The 21,563-nt window shown below is 44.5% G+C and overlaps 1 protein-coding gene across 12 annotated transcripts in view; it reads right to left on the reverse strand.

Moving 5' to 3' along the window:
* Window positions 1-21,563, reverse strand: part of adgrb1a (adhesion G protein-coupled receptor B1a) — a 65,139-nt gene that overhangs the window by 34,157 nt on the left and 9,419 nt on the right. For 6 of the 12 annotated variants that reach the window (XM_076971495.1, XM_076971496.1, XM_076971504.1 and 3 more), the window contains exons 2-5: window positions 13,073-14,002; window positions 1,531-1,689; window positions 1,152-1,241; window positions 469-573 (exon numbers count right to left, since the gene is read on the reverse strand). In XM_076971495.1, coding sequence (XP_076827610.1) covers window positions 469-573; window positions 1,152-1,241; window positions 1,531-1,689; window positions 13,073-13,796 — 1,078 coding nt within the window. In that variant the 5' untranslated portion in view covers window positions 13,797-14,002. The remainder of the gene's footprint in view (window positions 1-468; window positions 574-1,151; window positions 1,242-1,530; window positions 1,690-13,072; window positions 14,003-21,563) is intronic. The other 6 variants (XM_076971502.1, XM_076971500.1, XM_076971506.1 and 3 more) reach the window with 4 other exon arrangements.

A 21,563-nucleotide genomic window follows, 5' to 3' on the forward strand; every position in this document is an offset into this window, starting at 1 on the left:
AGACGCTCCAAATAATCAATATTCAATAATCATGCAAAGACCAAGGAGAACATTGTAAGGCATTTATGTTCTCTGTTGGCTTCTTGTTTTTTTAGTAGAAATGTTGGCTTAACAGCCTCTCAAATTACCTACAATATTCATATGTGTTGAGGCGTGAAGTCCATGATTCATACACAAACTGACATCCCACTGTGAACGATGCCAAGACACATCACAGGACACACGCATCCCACTCACATTCACAAAACATCACAGGATGAAGCCGTAGCCACATGCACTTCCAATCTACACCCCTGTGTGTGTGTGTGTAAGCGTGCGTGTGGGTGTGTGTTTGTGGCATGTCCAGTACAGTTGCATGTCCAGTGATTGTAGGTATGAGGACAGCGAGTATTTGTGTGTGGTTGTGTGTTTGTGCATTTGTGTTTTGCGAGCCCAAGCTGTACAGGAGGCTGATGCCTATGGTCTTACCTGTCTGAGGAGACTGCTGTCCACTGCGTCCCTTGTCCATGTCCTCTCGTTTGCGGCTATCCACCGATCGCAGCGATTGGCTGCGTGAGCCGTGCCGGCCTTTGCCTGCAGGAGGCGGCGGGGTTAGCGAATAGACGGAAGGTTCTAGCGAGAGCTGTGAGTGAGTGTCCACTCTTCAGCATCAGCCATGCTTGGGGTTGTGAGACTCAGGAGGCTGCAGACATGCTAACTGGGACATGAAGAGATGCCGCGACATGCTAACTGGGACATGAACTGTACCCATTCTAAATAATGTACTGCGTTATGTGGCTATCAGAGTGTTTGCTTTCACACTCGCTCTCGCTTCTTTCAGTGTGTGTGTGTGTGTGTGTGTGTGTGTGTGTGTGTGTGTGTGTGTGTGTGTGTGTGTGTGTGTGTGTGTGCGTGTGTGTGTGTGTGATCAGTGTGCGGTTATAATCCGAGAGGGAACTGATTCAGTCAAAGGCACAGTGGTGTATAGGAAGGCGGGGGGAAAAGGGGATCAGATGGGGTGAGCAATGGATGTCAGATCATGCAGAACTGGAAACATAGTCATAAATGAAGACCTGCACCTGATGGTCTGGACCATGGAGCTGTCCATCAGCTCATAGTCTTACATTCACAATGAAGTGTGGATCTCTAGAGCCACATTCATAGTGACTCACCCATATTCTCCTTACCGCGGTTGGGGTCCTCCATCCCATTATATTTCAAAGTGTTTAAAAACTTTCCTTTAAAGGAGTACTGGCTGTAGCCTACAAGTTAAATGAGAGGGACACAGAGAGACTCCTGCTATCAGTCTATCTCATTTTCCAGAAAGCAAAAACAAAAGCTTCATTTTATTTCGAAGTACATAAAAGACGAGGGATGAGGAGTGTCAGAAAGTACGTGAGAGACAAATGAAACCGTAAGAGATAAAGCACGAGAGATGGTGAGACAGAGAAATGGAGGTAAAAAGAAAAACTATCATCTTTGATCACTCCAGCACGTGCACACACACCTGCACACAAACACACACACATGCACGTTTGCAGCTGAGCTCACCGGTGCAGGGTTGGGAGTTGCAGGGCCGGCCCTCCTCCAACACTCCATCACACAGGTAGGCCTCCTCTGGAGGTGACTGACAGGTGCGTGTGCGGGTCTGAACCCCACCCCCACACTCACTGCTGCATGCAGCCCAGTCTCCCCAGCTACTCCAACCTGCTGCGATACAACCCACACACACACACACACACACACACACACACACACACACACACACACACACACACACTTAGCAGCTTATTAAAGTCTTTCCAGAGTAATCCCTAATTTCTTTTTTTCCTTTTTTCTAATTTACATGAATGGAATCACTCTGTGATTTAAACATCTCTGTTTAGTAATGATGTTTCCCATTTTGTGAGCCATTATGATAGCATAAGGATGTGAGAATGGACCCATAAATAGCAGCAGAATGTGACTCTCTGTGTCCTCCACCCTCATGAATGTTTAATAGCAGACACTCCCGCAGGCCCCGACAAATATGTATTAATCTGCATGAATAGAACATGAAGCTGGCCCACGTCCAGGCACAGACATTTTTAATTACACACAAATCAATTGTGTGGGAGGATGGGGGCTGATATTATAATACACCCTCATTGTCTGCAAAGAGAAAGCACAGAGACATAAAGAGAAAGACAAAGAAATAGAGACAATGTGTATGTGATCTGAGACTCAGATTGAAAAATCAGTTATTGAAAGTGTAATCAATACGTATGATTTTAGCCACTTCTAGATTCAAAACATGATAAACTGTTGTCTGAAAAGAAAATAGAAAGATTCTTACTCCTAGATGATACTTTTCTAGTTCCAGTTCATATTCATGAATTGCAATATTCATAAAATGCCATCTAATAAAGAACTTTGACTATGTTCTGCAGATGATCTTTATGCTACAATGCTTTGGGGAAACTGGCCTCTGGCTGTTAAACATGCACTGACAAGCAGCATCGATATCTATTTGTTTGCACAGGAGGAGTGATTAAAGGCATGCTGTTTACTCGTGATGCTCAAATTGCCTTCGCTGCAGGCAAATTCACCTGCCACGCCCCATAATTGATCCCAATCTATAAAGTGACCCAGCCTTGAATGCACAACAAAACATCTAATCCATACAGCCGGTGACAATTACAAGCAAAAATGAACCCAGGCAACTCCCAGCTGCAGCCTTGATTAGCGCTATCCATGAGCCACACCCATGGAGTGACAGTTCCATCAACCAATGGCCTAGAGAATAAGCATCAAGATTGGCCAATCACATGCGGATTAGAGAGCACATTCTCAAGGCTGTCACATCTCCACAGGGAGCTCTAATGAAGTAAAATCTGAGTGAAATAACCTTCAGCTTCTCTCCTGAGTGATTTCATACTTATTTAAAACAAATAGGCTTTATGAATAGAGCAAGAGGGAGTCAAAAAAATAGCAGGGATGAGGAGGGGAAGGCCTTCTGTCAAATGAAAGCTCTTGGGAGAAAGGAGAGAGAAAAACTCCATTTGGAGATAAGATTCTCTCTTCCTGTGAAAAACAGGCAGTCAGTATGAACTTCCTTCGACTCAGTAATCAGAGGGAAGAAGAATGTAATGTTTTCTTCCACAGCAAGGACATTTTATTATACTTTCAATAACTCACTGTGCTTCTTTTGTGCAATAGAAGCTTCTGTAAATTCAGGCTATGCGGAAGGGATGTTTCATCATCTTTAAACTTAAATGTTCCACCCCACTGTTTCTATAATGTCCATCTTCCTTCTGCCTTTCCTCAAACATGTTCCACTCATGGTTTCTACATGCCTGTGTGTGTGTGTGTGTGTGAGAGAGAGAGAGAAAGAGAGAGAGGGAGTGTGTGTCAGTGTGTATCCATCCTGCTGAAAGTCACCTCCTTCTCAAAGTCACCTCTGCTTCCCGTATGGCGTCTGGCAGAGTGTGCGTGAAGACTCTGATTACAGCTCGGCTTACGGAGCGCTTGGGCCTCAGCCCCACTCTCTCCCCTCTGCAGGAGCACGGGGCTGCCTGGCCCTCTCCCTCCCCCCAGCTCCCCGCACACTCCAGCAGAGAGAAGTCTGCCGACCCCTGCCTGCGCTGCACCATGTGATGACAACTAATGTGTTCAGGTGTGTCTATGCAAATGCTGTTGTGTGTACAGTGTGGTAGTAGAGTGTGGGTGTAGAGTGTGGGGATAGAGTGTGGTAGTAGAATATGGGTGTAGAGTGTGGGAGGTAGAGTGTAGTGGTAGAGTGTGGGTGTAGAGTGTAGTGGTAGAGTGTGGGTGTAGAGTGTAGTAGGAGAGTGTGAGTGTAGAGTGTGGGGGTAGAGTGTGAGTGTAGAGTGTAGTGGTAGAGTGTAGGGGTAGAGTGTGGGTTTAGAGTGTGGGGGTAGAGTGTAGGGGTAGAGTGTGGGTGTAGAGTGTGGGGGTAGAGTGTAGGGGTAGAGTGGGGGTTTAGAGTGTGGGGGTAGAGTGTGGGGGTAGTGTGAGTGTAGAGTGTGGGGGTAGAGTGTGAGTGTAGAGTGTGGGTGTAGAGTGTAAGTGTAGAGTGTGGGTGTAGAGTGTGGGGGTAGAGTGTGAGTGTAGAGTGTGGGGGTAGAGTGTGAGTGTAGAGTGTGGGGTAGAGTGTGAGTGTAGAGTGTGGGGGTAGAGTGTGGGTGTAGAGTGTGGGGGTAGAGTGTAGTGGTAGAGTGTGGGTGTAGAGTGTAGGGGTAGAGTGTGGGGGTAGAGTGTGGGTGTAGAGTGTGGGGGTAGAGTGTAGGGGTAGAGTGTGGAGGTGGAGTGTGGGGGTAGAGTGTAGGGGTAGAGTGAGGGGGTGGAGTGTGGGGGTATAGTGTGGGGATAGTGTGTGGGGATAGTGTGTGGGGGTAGAGTGTGGGGGTAGAGTGTGGGGGTAGAGTGTGGGTGTAAGTGTGGGTGTAGAGTGTGGGGTAGAGTGTGGGGGTAGAGTGGGTGTAGAGTGTGGGGGTAGAGTGTGAGTGTAGAGTGTGGGGGCAAGTGTGGGGGTAGAGTGGGTGTAGAGTGTGGGTGTAGAGTGTGGGAGTGTGGGGGTAGAGTGTGGGGGTAGAGTGTGGGGGTAGAGTGTGAGTGTAGAGTGTGGGTGTAGAGTGTGGGTGTAGAGTGTGGGTGTAGAGTGTGGGGGTAGAGTGTGGGGGTAGAGTGGGTGTAGAGTGTGGGTGTAGAGTGTGGGGGTAGAGTGTAAGTGTAGAGTGTGGGTGTAGAGTGTGAGTGTAGAGTGTGGGGATAGAGTGTGAGTGTAGAGTGTGGGTGTAGAGTGTGAGTGTAGAGTGTGGGGGTAGAGTGTGGGGATAGAGTGTGGGGGTAGAGTGTGAGTGTAGAGTGTGGGGGTAGAGTGTGAGTGTAGAGTGTGGGGGTAGAGTGTGAGTGTAGAGTGTGAGTGTAGAGTGTGGGGGTAGAGTGTGAGTGTAGAGTGTGGGGGTAAAGTGGGTGTAGAGTGTGGGGGTAGAGTGTGGGGATAGAGTGTGGGGGTAGAGTGTGGGGGTAGAGTGTGAGTGTAGAGTGTGGGTGTAGAGTGTGGGTGTAGAGTGTGGGTGTAGAGTGTGGGGGTAGAGTGTGGGGGTAGTGTGAGTGTAGAGTGTGGGGGTAGAGTGTGAGTGTAGAGTGTGGGTGTAGAGTGTAAGTGTAGAGTGTGGGTGTAGAGTGTGGGGGTAGAGTGTGAGTGTAGAGTGTGGGGGTAGAGTGTGAGTGTAGAGTGTGGGGTAGAGTGTGAGTGTAGAGTGTGGGGGTAGAGTGTGGGGGTAGAGTGTGAGTGTAGAGTGTGGGGGTAGAGTGTGAGTGTAGAGTGGGTGTAGAGTGTGAGTGTAGAGTGTGAGTGTAGAGTGTGGGGGTAGAGTGTGAGTGTAGAGTGTGGGTGTAGAGTGTGGGGGTAGAGTGTGAGTGTAGAGTGTGGGGGTAGAGTGTGAGTGTAGAGTGGGTGTAGAGTGTGAGTGTAGAGTGTGGGGGTAGAGTGTAGTGGTAGAGTGTGAGTGTAGAGTGTGGGGGTAGAGTGTGAGTGTAGAGTGTGGGGGTAGAGTGTGAGTGTAGAGTGTGGGTGTAGAGTGTGGGGGTAGAGTGTGAGTGTAGAGTGTGGGGGTAGAGTGTGAGTGTAGAGTGTGGGGGTAGAGTGTGAGTGTAGAGTGTGAGTGTAGAGTGTGGGGGTAGAGTGTGAGTGTAGAGTGTGGGGGTAGAGTGTGAGTGTAGGGGATGCGAGAGACAAGGAGTGGGAGTCATTCCATCACACGGCTAGTGCTGACACCCAGAGGACAGTATCCGTCTACTGCATGTGTGCCAAAGAGGGAGACACCACGCAGGAGAGGAGAGTGAAGGGGGGATGAGTGGAGAAGAGACGAGATGAAGGTGAAGGGAAGAGAGGCGAGAGAAAAGAGAAGCGAAAAGAAGAGAAGAGGACAGGAAGAACAAGAAGTCAGTGGAAGGGAAAGAAAAGGAGAAAATGAATCATAATAAGAAGCACTAAACAATATAAAAATGTATGCAATTAACACAATTGAATGTAAGCATGCCGACATGTGTATATGTATGTGTGAGTGTATTTCTTATTTTTTTTACAAAAAAAAAAAACCTGAAGTATCTAAACTTCCACTTCTAGACCTGAGATCTCTCTCTCTCTCTCTTTCTGTCTATCTCACTGCACTGGCAAAATCTCCCCACTCTAATCCACTGTTTTCTCGGTGTGTGTGCCCACAGTCTCTATCCTGCTCAGGATAAATATTTGAACAGCTGCACTCACACAATCGCATGCCATCGATTAATCTCCCTCCAGGGGCAGGAAACACAGCTCGGGTCTGCTCTCCTCACTCCCCAACCCCTCTGACCCCCCCCCCCCCCCCCCTCACCCCTCCATGCCCCCTGTGCCCCCTTCGTGCCCTCTGCTTCCCTCCGCATCCTCCTTAGACTCTGCATGCCTGTCGTGGACTGTCTGCTCTTTCTAAATGCAGACCGATCATAACGCTTCCCCAAATCCTTGGTTTGTTCAGCTGTCATGTCAGATCAGGCAAGTCTATTTCTTAGTTTGCAGGCAAACAAATAAATCAAAATGTACATGCTTTCAATGAGTTTTCTGTTAGCCTGTAGACTTCCGTCAGTAATCCTGTGTAGTACAGCTTGGATTGAGTTCACAAAACTAACATTTAGTAACTCATAGGCATATGAATATATGTTAATCTAAAAGTAATTAATACTATTCCCTCTCAACATCTTTGTAAAAATCTATTATCAGTTCATGAAAGAGTTGCTTTCAAAAATATTCTGCATCACATTTATTACAAATTTGGTGGCAAATAGATAAAAAAGTGTAATAGCAATAAAAAACAGGTATTTGGTAGAGCATTCTTTGGTTGCAGGTGTGGGTCAGGCAAGTCGACATTTCAATTTCGAAGATGGATGCCTCTCCTCAGCAGGAATGAAAAGGAAAAATCAGCTGAAAATCAAAAGCACCTTCACTAAAGGGATCGGGCAGGGCTACCCCACTCCACGCTCCAGAGATGAGTAGCAAAATAACATGGCTTTTTTTACATTTTCTCCACACACTTCGATTTTCAGCAGAGAAATATTTGCTGAGAAGAACACCTTCACACACACACACACACCTTCACACACACACACACACACACACACACACACACACACACACACACACACACACACACACACACACACACACACATGCACTCTAAAAGATCCTCTTTAGCTAACATAGACCAATATGCATTTTTGCACCATGTGTTGCTGTGATGACAAACCTAATATGACTGCTGAGAGGAGCATTCTAATACCTAACTGACACAGCAGAGGATCTGGGTGTCTGTGCTTTTAATGCCATGTAAGATGACTACAAGAAATGAAGAAAATCCATAATAAACATCTTTAAATTGCTACCATAAGCTGTTTATACCTTAGAGTGAAAAATAAGTATGTAGAACTATTTAAAAGACCTATTTATTAATCCACTAGAATATTGTCACAAGAATACAAGCTCTGTACCCCTGAGGGCACCATACACATTTCCCTTGAAAGACCCATGTTTAATATCAATAACACAGATGTAGTACCACAAAAAGACTCAGAAATCAGATCTAGTGTCTCGTGTTGCTTCTGATGCTACACACTCCATTCATGCACTGTACACGTGTTTCTGCTTCTATCATTAAAATCTAATTGGTAATCAGTTATTCAGTAGGCAGTCATGGTTTCTTGTTCAGCTTGTGACCTGACCTGTTGGGCCCAACCCTCTAGAATGAGTCCTGTCCCTCACTAATATTTGGTAACACTTTCTTCTTTGTGAATTGTTATGCTTGGTGTGCACAGCCAATCAGACTTGCTCCATTTAATTCCACAGTAAAATTGTACCTAATCCAGGCATCATTGTGGAAGCCATAATGGCTGGAATCCAAATGACTTCATATGCACCTGAAGGGAGACTGAGCCGAGAGTCTAAATGTGTGTGTGCCCGTGTGTGTGTCCGACACAATCAAATGGTTGCACAGTCAGAGAAGTATACACAAATAGGGACAAGAAAATCTGATGCAATGTCCCTTGTGTGGTAAGGTTGATCAAATTTTATTACCAGACTATAAATTTCAATGTGTTTATCCTCGATGGTACCTGTAAAAATAGTGTTCCTATGGAAACCATTCTGACTCTGTTTGTATGTTGCACAGATAAGGTTCTTGTAACACTCCTATATGCCCATTTGCATAGCTGCTCAGGTGTTAACAAATAACCCTGACCCACTCTCCTCTGCCTCGCCACCCCACTCTCTCTCTCTCTCTCTCTCTCTCTCTCTCTCTCTCTCTCTCTCTCTCTCTCTCTCTCTGTGTTTCTTTTGTTGTTTCTCTTGCTCTTAGGGCTCTGGGCAGTGTGTGTGTATGTATGTGTGTGTGTGTGTGTGTGTGTGTGTGTGTGTGTGTGTGTGTGTGTAAAATGTGACATTCTTTCAGACGGCGGTGAGAGCTTGATTCATGCCGAGGTCATACAGCCATGCTGGGGGCCCTGAGATCTCTGCCATCTTTCTCACCTAAACATACATATGCATACCACACACACACACACACACACACACACACACACACACACACACACACACACACACACACACACACATATACATTCACATGCATGCACACATATACATGCACACACATGCACACTACACAAAACACACACACACACACACATACATTCACATGCATGCACACATATACATGAATGAATGAATGAATGAATGTTCGATTTATATAGCGCCTTTCCAGATTCCCAAGGCGCTTTACAATTTAACACAGGTACAAGTCACAGACAATCAATCACACACACACCGGCGAGAAGCGGCAGCCAATTGCGCACAGCGTACTCTCTACCGGAAGCCACAGCCCCCTGGGGGACTGAATGGGGTGCAGGAAGGGGAGAGAGGACAGACCCTAGTGGCAAAGCACCATCCACCACTGGGCATACAAGCACACACACGCACATACACAGACACAGACACTACTTTTTATTGAACATAGAGACACAGACACACACTCAGGGAGAATTTTTTGTTGACTGCCAATTTACCTAACCTCCATGTTTTTGGACTGGAGGTCCATGCACACACATGCACACTACACAAACACACACACACACACACACACACACACACACACACACACACACACACACACACACACACACACATGCATAAACACCATGCACACATGGTATTGCACCATGCAACCCGCCACATATGCATACACTAACATGTACACCATGAACACCATGGACCTACACACACATGCACACACACACAGACAGGAATATAAAAGTATGCACATGCACACATTCACACAGCATGACTGTGCTGCAGGTCTGTCTGGGAGAGACGAGAGGGTGTGTGTTCACTAATGAGCTGCTCTCCAGGGCCATTTTAGTTCTGCCAGACCTGCGTGTTGCTGCAGCTTGAGTCTGTGTTTCTTTGTCTTGTGTGTATTCTTTTTTGTGTGTGCATGTGTGTTTATGTGTGTCTGTGGGTGTGTATGTCTGTGTGTGAGTGTGTGTGTGTGTGTGTGTGTGTGTGTGTGTGTGTGTGTGGCTCCTCTAACTGTGGGACCTCAGGAGAAGAAAGCACTTCTACTGTGGCTCGATTCATCCTCTGACAGATACAAAGGCAATCTGTTGTCATTGGGCCACTGATGGGAAGTGGGTACATGGTATGGCAGCAGGACTTTCACTGGGGGTGAGACCCAGCTGATCAAACGGAAGCTTTGTGGACTAGTGTGGCCTTGTCGGGCTGCTCCTCTGCTAAGCTCTGAAGGTGCGGCCTCTCCCAATGCTTTTCCTGAAGACTGTGGCTTTTGAGCTGAACCACATCACCAAGTGTTCAGATTTCTCCAGAATGAGGCTGAGATCACAGTAATGCTCTGCTAAGTCTCCGTAGGCTGTTTCTTACTGTTTTCTTAAGTTACGATGTAAATAAGAAAACAAATGGGCAGTAGATCGCCTGTTATATTTGGCCCACAGTCACATTTCGAGATGCTTCAAAGCACCACTAGTAGACCCTGTCTTTAACACAAAAAAGGCCATTTTGATGACCTGTATATTATATGTTTGTGTTTATAATGACTAAGCTCATGAATAAAAATGTATTATTATTATTATTATTATTATTATTATTATTAGAATGAACCTGACATGACACCTTCATACCTTCAAGACAATGTTCTGTATAAGACCTTGTGCTTCAGAGAATGCCAAAAGAATTTGACAAGAAGCAGGAAGAGATGGAGTAAACCCACATCAGAGAAAAAGAGAGACAGGGAGCATGCCACAGAAAGAGAAAGATATAGATAGGGAAAAAGAGATAGATGATGAACTGCCAATCAGACAGAGCAGAATCCTTAACCATTTCCTGAAGCAAGCATTTAAATACAGTTCTTCCAGCTCATTATCCTCCCACCACAGATGAGCACGAGTTCCTGCAGCAATAGGAACATCAGAAGGAGTTAAATCTCTGTTTTTTTTTGTCCAATGATTATTTATGGCTGAAAATTAATAGCTTCCTTGATAATACACACAGAACACACATACACAAACACTCTCAGTCCCTCACATGTAACACAGAGACCTGTGGCAGTCTTTGATTATCAGATGTAAAGAAACGGCAGTAAAATCGCTTAATTAAAACATGAATTTTTAATCAGCCCTGGGGTTTGGAGAAAAGCCAGTGAGATAGCAAGTTAACACTGAGGCATCTTCTCCCAGAATACCATCCTGCTCTGAGAGAGAGAGGGGGAGAGGTAGAGAGAAGCTGTCCATTAAGCAGAGATAAGCGCTGTGCTCATTCGTTTCTGAGGAGGCGGTGGTGGTGTGCTGTCTAAGCCATGCACTGATGGAGCCCACAGTGCCCCCGCTGGCTGAACACATACACAACAAACACCTCCAGACTGAGTGGTGCCCTTGCAACCATTTTCTGCCACCTACACTTAAATGGCTCAGTGTGTATGTGCATGCATGTGTGCATGTGCACACGTGTGTGTGTGTGTGTGTGTGTGTGTGTGTGTGTGTGTGTGTGTTTGTTTGTGGGTTTGTGTGTGTTTGTGTGTAGGGGCGATGTGAAAGCTTCACAGCTCTTAGCTCTTTAGGGACAGTTATTTTAAATCCCTTCATACCCAAGGCTCAGCCATATACTCCTAAGCCAAATTCACCCTGCCCTGCAAACACATCAGCACCGCATATTCCCTCATCCTTCACAAAGACTGGCCAGAATACTTAAGAAAAGCCCTATCACCCCCCACTTTATACCTCCAGATTCACCCTCCACCCCACAAATCCATGTTTCCTCCATACAGCCTCTCAAACCTAAGCAACAGTCTGTCTTTGCTGCTGAGCGTAGAAGGAGTTTACTCATCATCATGATGCCCCTCCTTTCAGCAGGAGGTCACATTCATACAATACACACTCGTTTGGCATTTTAAAAAGCAGAGCACTCCCTTACTCCTTCCAGCTTCTGCTCCTACCTCCAGCTGAAGAAACCTTCTGCACAAAACAGGGCTGAAGGGGTTGCACTGTCCTGAAGTCACTTTCCATACCCTAGACTCTTACAGGCCTCCATTCTGAACAACCTTCATTGCTTTCCACCCTTTGTCTCAATCAATCATTTCATTCTTCCCTTCATTCTTCTCTCTCACTTCTTCTCTCTCTGATGACATCCAACCATCCATCCATTTCATCCATCCATCCATCTTAATAATTTAATCTATTAAGCTGACTTCACACAAGCAATATAATAAAATTGTAATTTGAAGGTTTGACCTGAGAAGTGCCCCCTTTTTGAAGTGTATACATAAATAGAGAGATAAGAAAGGATGAGAAAGAAAATGAGATATGTTTCCAGGAGGTCACAGAGGGCAGCTATCTCCCATGGTCTTGGCAGCAGCATAAACTTAAAGATTGGGTTTCGAGCCTGTGCCCACTCTCTTAGGAGAAATCAGAGCATAGCGGAGGATTCGGTGACAAGCCCTGCCTTCCCATCCCTGAATCCCCCAGTGCAACCACATCCCCATCCCAGATCAGTCTGGAAGGCTGTCTGCTGCTTGGGTCCTCCCACAGGTCCACCTGATATCCTCAGCGGAACCCTTGCTAGGCAGCATGTGGCGCCAAGCAGCCAAGGTCACCCAGTCAAAATACATCAGCTGAAATCGAAAACCCCTAAAACCTCTCCCTCGCTCACTCAGTCTCACCCCCTCCTTCTCTCCACCTCAGAGCACTTATCTGACTTCTATCTGCACTTTTGGTGGACAATAGCTTTTTATTTCTAAACAACAGAGGATGTTTTCACAAGAAACAACACTTGCAACTCAAAAGAGAATGTGTTTTGTTACTTTTGGCTTTCCATATTCACAACAGTCTGTATCATGAACAGCTGATTTTAACTCAACACAGTTTATATATTTTGTTATTAGTAATAGACATGGGCGTATGAATCGTGATAAAGTTTTTTTTTTGCCAGTGCCAAAACCTTTTGACTTAAAAGGCTTAGGTAATGCTAATTATGACAGCTCCTGTTCTTATACTTAACATAGATATGTGAATATGATACGTTTGATATATAATTAATAGTGATCGTTTATTTTTGCCCTTTGTTCAACTCTGTTAATACAGTCTGTGATAGTTTCTTGTATTTGCTGCATGACATTATCACCAAGAGTGCACTAATGGGAGAACCAAAGCTCAAAGATGCTGGCCTTCCATTAGCAGACCACCTATTGACCAGCTTGCTTAGTATTCAACTCACTGGCACTTTCATCGGCACTTAGTGGAAATCGAGGGGTGTGTAACTGACACTTCCGGTAATATATCCTCACAAACTCAAGACTACATTAAAATGCATCTACATGGAAAAAGAAACTGCTTTGCAATGTCATGCCTCATTTCACTCCAGAGTATTAATAAGTCACACTACACATCGCCTTTTTTTGACAAAATGTTTCAAAGGGCACAAGGAGGTGAGAAATATTTTAATGGCCATAGTGTCATACTGAGGAGGCACAATAGTCATTAAAAGTTGCCAACTCACCGTTGTTGTCTGTGTCAAATGTTGGCCCGCTCATGGTGGGAAGGCAGTTCTCCAGGAAGACCCCATCTCTGTAGCAGCCGCTCACCTCTTTATCCAGTGTAGGGGGGTCCCAGCACTGGCAGGGTGTTTGCATGATGCCACAAGGTCGGTTGGAGTTGCTGTAGGTCAGGCAGTCCTCCAACCACTGGCAGAGCATTTGGCAGGCAGCCATGCTGGGGTTTCGCTTGCCCACCACTAAGTACTCAACTTTAAACTCCCCGCTCCCCTCTCCTTGGTCAGAGCCCACCTTGGGCAGTCCCTTTCGTATCTGAAGGAATTGTTTTCCCGCTTCCAAGAAGGCCATGTGGGTGGAGGCGTCACACAGCTTCACCACCTCGTCGAAGCTCTCCATGCCCAGGTAGGTGCGGGTGGTCTCCAGGAAAGAGTCGTACTGGAATGTACGGTGTTGGCGGGGCACACAGTCCTCCGTGGGCTTGGTGACTTTGATGAAGATGGTGTACCGTCTGGGGTCTGGGTTCTGCAGTGTCCAGGAACAGGGGGCGCTGGGAAAGACAAAGGAGGAGAAGAAGAAGCCAAAGAAGCGGTTCTGGACAAGTGTCGAGCACGTGTCTGACTCTGGGCCAGAGGGGGCAGCACTGAGCCCAGCCAGCCACAGTAGCAACAAGAGAGGCACAAGCTGGAGTGAAGATGTACAGGTCCTTATGATGCTGGATATCATGGTCATAAAGGCTATTCCAAAGGGCTGAAGAGCAAGCTCTGTTTCACTCCGACTCCTCCTTCTGGATTTGAGGTCAACCGCCTCTTCCTAATGATAAGTGGAGCTCTTCTGAAGAGTGCTGGAGCCTGCTGAATGTCCTGCACAGGATGAGAGAGAGCTTTGATTCATTGATCCGGACTGATGCCCATGACACCTCAGGCCCTCAAATAGATCTGCGAGATCAAAGCACACAAGAATAACCACATGAGCCAGACAGGAAAACTGCAGTGAAATTACCACTTAGAAGACCAGAGGAAGCTTGGGCTAAAACATGATCATTTCACTATGATAGAGCCAATAGGACATCACAGAGAGAACAGATAGTAATTAAGGAAGTTTGATGGGAAACACACTTCTGCATAGACAGCAACAGAATGTCAGCAACATGTTTTTTTTCCTGCAAGTCAGCCACTTTCTACAAAATGTCACCCTTTTCTCTCATACTTTATCTGTGAGTCTGATAATTTGTCCAATTAAAGGGCAATTAATTACACAAATGAGAACACCTGCAGTCATTCATTACACAAGTACATTTTCTGCTCGGAAGAATGATCAATAGCCTCCGTCTTACTGAATCATTGAGCTAAAAACGCACCAGGTCTCCATGCTGCTGTACCATCCTTTCCACTGACATTTCAATATGGCTGACAGCAAAATCTGAGTATGACGAGTAACAGCAAAGTGTGGTAGATGTAACTGAGATCTTTCTAGTTGTGAGCATGCAGGGACAAGGGCCAGATACCCAAGGAGCCACCGCTGCAAGCCAGCGAGCACACGATGAGCTTTTGTCATCGGACACCACGTGGGCTTCCATTCCAGATTAATCAGCCTTATCTAAGAGCTTTACTCTCCCTTCCTACTCCCTCAGTGTGTGCAGAGACGAGTGGAAGAGAGATAGGCAGAGAGAAAAGAAGGAGTTGCATTATGTAGCTTTGAGCACGTTAAAGAAAAGAGCATTGTTGGAAAGGACAAAGAAGAATGAGAAGACTCACAGTGGAGAAGACTCGAGTGATGTGTTCTTTGTTCCGTGACTGTTTATCAATGAACATTTAAAATTGTTTGACAAGTGGCATTACTTTGTGGTCATCTATGGGATGAAAGAAATTGAAATTATGAGAATATGTGTGAATGCATGCATGAAAGCAATAAGGTTTTTGAATGAAGTGATGGAGCAAGGTTCAGGAAAGCTGGCATGAGTCCCTTCCCAGAGAAGCAAGGAACGAGTCTGGGGACCTGAGCCCCAGGCCTCAGCCATGCAATGTGGAGCTCAGTCAACCATGAGCAGTGCTCAGGGCAGGGCAAGCAGGCTCCTGGGAGCCCAGGCCGATGTGCCCTGGCTAGGGGAACAGCATGGGGCAGGAGCTATGGGGGGGGGGGCATGGTCCCAGCACTGCTGGAGGTGCGCATGCAGGAGCACTGCTGTTTGGCTCACCTTGCTTCGTTAGAGGATGTGCCTCCGAGGGAGCTTTAACAGAGCATAGAATGTAAAACACCTCGGCATCAGTGGCACTGAAGCACGGCTTCCAGCACCTGTCCACACACACCCCCTCACACACAGCGCCGAGTCCTGCCGGAGCTGAGCTCTGTGTGCTCACTGTGGAGGCTTGTGGGCAAATGAGTGGGTGAAGGAAGAAAACCACCTCGTGCTTTACACACACAGTACAGCATAAGACATCCCAGCACTAAAGCTGCAGAGACTCTTCTGATGTTCGGACATGAGTTAGCAAAGACCGTAGCCACAGGCATCTGTAGGACTAGACTTCAAGCCCTCAGCATCAGACATCTCTGTCAACACGAATATTTAACTGCCTCTAATGGGATGAGTGGCTTACAGTGGTGTCCACACAGACAGCCTGTGAACCATTGTGGATGCAGCAGTCCCAGTGTGATCTTAGTGGGTGAAATGATGTTTGACTCACCATTAAACGGGGGTGTTTATGAATCAGGAGTGGCTCAGTAAGCAGCTATCCACTTCCTCTAAACCACTTCTTTATGCACTGTGTCAGAAGTGTGGAGAAGTTCTCTTCTGATTGATTAAGTGATGCACAGTAATCTTAATGTTTTGCTCTTAATTTAATCATATTAAGATCAGAGAGTGTTATGTCACATGTTAAGTGCCCTACTCCTGATCCTTCAGGACACCAAGCCAACACTCTCTCCTAACAGACCACTGATGTCTACATCTGAGTCATGCATGTCGGGGGCTGAAGGTTAACAGAAAGAAACCTCATTGAATATTCCTGAATTCACAACCTCTGTTCTAACAAAAGTTCTAAACAGTTCTAAACTCTACACAGGCTATACAAAAGCAAAGCTACAACACTGTGGCATGAGAAAATGGCAGGTTGAGTCACACACATTCTCAGGATGTTAGTCACCACAGCGCTCTGCATATCCCTTAGCAATAGCTCAGTCACTGCAGAGATGTGGTGCTCTTCACCTGCCTCTGCATTCACAATGATGACTCAATCACCCTGCCTGCATATGTGTGTGTGTGTGTGTGTGTGTGTGTGTGTGTGTGTGTGTGTGTGTGCGCGCGCGCGCGTGCATGCATGTGTGTGTATGTGAGACATTTCTGAGGATTTCACATCACATACTCCTATTTAGAATCATAATTAGGGCAGTTACAATGGGCTTGCTCTCCATATCTGTGAGGCAAACAGTGAAGAGAAATAATCGTGTTCTTGAAATCCACAGATCTGAGGACCAAAGGACTTGGCCATGAAATATTCCATCAGGCTTCTCAGCATGGAGCTGGAAAAGCATGTCCCTTTCTGTATCCCCAAGGGGGCTTGCTGTTAGCTTTCATGTCAAAATCAACAGCAATCAAACCAGAAGGAGAGAGAGCAAGTTTGTGTGTGTGTGTGTGTGTGTGTGTGTAAGAGAAAGACAGGTTAGGTAGGAGGGAGTAAGTAACACACCTGACAGCTGTTTCTTTTGCGTGCTCTCTCTCATTCATCATTTTCTTTTCTATACTCCATCCAGTTCCTTCTCTATATCCTTTTCTTAATTAAAGAGTTCCAATGACAACTCCGGTGAACAAGGTTATTTGAACAAACAGAAAGCAACAGGCCACATGCCCTTTCTCAAGACAATTCGCATTCTTGTCTATCTGCACCCTCCTGTCTATGACAACCAGCACAGGAGGCCTCACAAGACTGTGGAATTAAAGAGATAATTATCTGTCTCTGGTGATGAATGTGTTTACAGTGCTAAATGCCAGGACTTGTTCATCAGCTGATGAACTACTCCTACTCCCTCCTAGGCTAAACATTACAATACACAAGTACGTGCTGTATGTCAGACTCGTGATTTTAAAAAAGTCATTAAGAATGGTGTCAAGAATATGATTCACAACAGAATCTCAAATGGTGTATTGGTAGTTGTATTGGTGAGCATATCACTTGTAAAGTAAAGTAAAGGTATATTTGAAGGACCTTCGGTACATTCAGTACCGAACAGTTTTTTTTTCAGTGTGTATTACAGCATGGTCGATTATAATAATCTACACTCTGGTGATCATAGCCTAGCATCTTTGACTATACCCTAGTAGATTGAATTTTATGAAGAGCTGTAATCGATAGTTTTCAATCTACACAATAAAGGCAGATCTGAAAAATATTTAAGTGTGCTCCAGTGAGTGAATGAGAACTATTAAAGCATTCAAAAGAAAGCATGTGAGGGGACATTACTGTGGACCATTACATCACAAAAAGAAAGAAAGAAAGAAAGAAAGAAAGAAAGAAAGAAAGAAAGAAAGAAAGAAAGAAAGAAATGTCAATATGACTTATGACCACACACACCACAATACGTTTTTTTGTGGGTAAGGTGTCTGATAAGAGTGCATGAGCTCTCTCTATCTCTCTTTATATATGATATATAGATATATATGATATATATTGAAGGATTATATGTGAGCAAAAAGATTATATACCTAAAATTGATACAGGAAACCGGAATAAGAAACAAACAAGTTTATGTACGCCTGTAATAGACCCCCAACAGTAATGGTAGAATGCACAAAATGTACATTGTGAGGAACAGAGTGCATATTTTAGTGCTTTTTGCAGATTCATTGAGTTTCAGAAGAGTAGATTACAACAATGCCGAGGTTAATAGACAAGGTGATTTACTAGACAGAAAGAGGATATCCTGAATCCAGAGCCCAGATTTAATATATGTCACATCTGACTCTGTAACATTTCTTAGGCCCATTTAATACAGAGAAGGACACAGGAACACTGCAACATAGTGGTGCGATGTAAATAATTAATTACTTCTAATTATAAAAGAGATTGAAGAAAATTAATGGCCAATATGAGCAAAGCCTAACCCTCTATACAGACTGAGCTCAATCACAATATGCCTTCCTTGCCTAATATTAATGCCTACATAACTGTGGTGTGAGCAAATGGAATGTTCAAAGGGAAATGACCAGTTTTTATGGATGAGATTTGGTCTACTAATTCATTATAATAGAGTATATTTTGCAAAAAAAGAAGAAAAGCTTAACACATTAGGAGCAGAGGAGGCAGAGGGGAATAAACGCCGGACGTAATCAACAAACAAGGTGACTGAGTGTTTAGTGCACTTCATTGCTATTGGTTTTTTTTCCAGCTCCCGGGTAAGCAGCTGCTTCCAGTGGTTCTAAGGGCCTCTACACCTAAACTCTGACGCCATCACCTACTTTAATATGAACAGTTATGGCACAGTTATGCAAATGTACTTTTCAAATGTAAATTTAACATGCTAAGCCATCTAAAAATCTGGATCTTTGTACTTGTGCCTTAAAAAAAAGAACCAAAAAAAAAAAAAAAAAACTTGTGAACATATACGCAAATATACACATATAGAGCTATACTGAACAGAGATTTTACATTGCACAAATTGCACAAATCAATCAGCATTGATGTTTGTTCCTCAATGTGATTGGCCTATAAGATAGATGGAAGCAGTTCATTGTACCAGTGTGCATTTACTGTTCAAGCATGTGAACCTCAACGTATGCTCAACACGATAAAGCAACATCCAGCACGATTGTGATTTGTAAGCAACCTCCCATCTTAAAGGTCAGTATTTTGGGGCAGATTGGCACACACTGCATTTTCTCTCAAGTGCCACAGGAGAATTTCCTATTTCCTTTTTACCACCTTCTGGTAAGCGTGCAAACAGCTGGAGAAAGACTTAAAGACTTGTGGACTGACTGGAGCAACATCTTCCTGATACAAGTGACAATTCTCAAGAGGTAAAACTGTGGGGAGTCCACCATAACAGTTCACTGGTATATCAGTCTCCTTTAGAGGACACTCCGTTCATCTCACGGATTTTAATAATTTAGATGGCAGCCTCAGGCTTGATCCTATATTGTTTCCCAGTGTGACGTGCCCTCTTCTTGTCAGTGAGATGATCTTCACATGCAGGGGGCCAGTTTCGCTACACCGGCCTGTAGAAAGGTGACACAGTGTGACCTGCTGTGTAACGTGTGGAAGCTGTTTGTCAGCTCTGGTGCACCATTCCACAGCTCCTTCACACCCATTTTCTTCCTTTGGTTGCGTTCACACTTGTGATTGTGAGGATAGTGTACGTGCAGGTCTAAATTCAGCCAACACCTGCCCATCACTTTCCATCTTTCTTCTCTGAAGAATCAGCAGTGTTTGAAATAGATGCCAACCTATTTCCGGAGTGGACACTGCTGAAATTCAGTTTAAATAAAATCAAATTCACAGAGCTTGATTTAAGACTTCCATCTTGGTAGTCTGTGCTGAGCCCTGGTTTTTTGAATGCCCTAAGCCTTGACTTCATTTTACCGGGCACAATAAGTAAGGTTAATCTCATAGGACTCTCCCTACAGACTGAAAGACCTACTGAAAAGTCACACTTGCTCTATCACCATTACTTTTTTAATACACTGTCTGCAATCAGTATTGCAGTCAGTACTGACTATACAGTAGTTATGATTATGTAGATCGGCCTACTGCATGAACAGGCCAGTCACTCCGCTGAGCATTTGAAGCAGTTGCGGTATACAAACAAGAACTACAGAAAGAGAGAGGGGTTAGAGAGAAAGATAGAGAATGAGAGAGAGAGAGAAGAAGAGAGAAAGAGAATGGCAAGTGAAGGTAAATGGGGAGCTGGCCAGACAAGCCGGAAGGGATGGGTGGAGAGAAGGGAGAGCTTCACATCTGTTTCTGAAATGATCTAACAGGCTGAATGTGCACGCATTCTCCCCCTCAGCACACCCGAGACAGCCTGGTTTGTTTTCGCTGTCATCAACAACCCAGACGGCTGTTTACCTGACGCTAATTTCAATTAGATGTCTAACTGTCTGATGAAATGGATGTTGTTGGGGGGGATACTATTGGGAGATGGTGGCCTCTCTGTAGTTCTTCCCTGTCACTCCAGTGACCAGTCATGGCACACTGTTTCTTCACATTGAGTCTTCTTCGTACCCTTCTCTGTGTAGCAGCAGTGAGAAATCATGAAAGATCGAAGATATATAATAGTCACTGAAATATATATATATATATATATATATATATATATATATATATATATATATATATATATATATATATACATATATATATATATATATATATATATATATATATACACACACACATATATGTGTGTGTGTGTGTGTGTGTGTGTGTGTGTGTGTGTGTGTGTGTGTGTGTGTGTGAAATCATGAAAATTAAAACAAAATAAAAAAAGTTTTTATTTTACACTAATCCATTTGCCATTGGTATTTTTTATTCGCTGTTCAAACTGACACATTTAAATATTTCATTTTGAACATGAGTATATTGCTCAGTGGTGTTTTCAAATTCTATTTTGTACTAATCACCTCAGACAGAAAATGCTGTTTAAGGAAACTTTACTTTCTTCATTTCCTCCATATGGTCTTCCATACAGTGCACTTAAAGAGTCACCTTTCAGCTCTTCTCCTGAGCAGCTACAACAAGCAGACTTGATACTGTGTCCCCTTCATTACCTTAGCTGATTGATTACATGTGTGAGCCACCAGTTCATTAAGTGAACACATCCTGATATCCTTGCACAGCATCTGGGCCCGTGTTGTCCAACCATTTGTGGAAGATGCTCAGTGGCACTGTCTCTTCACAGGAATTAATGCAATTATCTCCTGCATAATACACCCTCACGAGGCTCGAAATGGATACAACATTTAATACAACCCTAATTGGGTTTCATGCCAGCAGAATTTATCTGCAACTCGGACTGTTGTGGAACTGCTCAAAGCAGATTACAGGAGTGGGCTTGCAAACATTTTCATGGGCTGTTAATGACAAACAGATTCATTGCAGGGGTGTTTAGCCATGGCCACTTACAAAACAGAGATGCTTTCTGCTGAGTTTATCTGTCTGGTAACAAAGTATCAAGGGTAGCAGAAATGGTGGTATGGTTTAGATGCACATCATGTGAGTGCATGAGTGTGTGTATGTTTCTGTGTTCAGAAAGTTGGGGAAAGTTTTGAAGATAAAATGTCTAATTGCACATAATTCATACATCTTGCAAAGGGGATGCGGCAGATGGTGAAGAGCCTGTCAAAACAAGCCTTTTCTCTCCATCAGAAATTACACCACAGATAATGAGTGCTTTGTGCCACAGCCCAATCGTATACATATGAGAGGGAATTGCACTGGATAGCAAATCAAATCAAACCATATCACATTCAGATCAAATGAGCCAGGAAGCTCATTTCATTTATAAAAG

This window comes from Brachyhypopomus gauderio, chromosome 13 (genome assembly GCF_052324685.1).
Source record: "Brachyhypopomus gauderio isolate BG-103 chromosome 13, BGAUD_0.2, whole genome shotgun sequence".
Taxonomy (NCBI): Eukaryota; Metazoa; Chordata; class Actinopteri; order Gymnotiformes; family Hypopomidae; genus Brachyhypopomus; species Brachyhypopomus gauderio.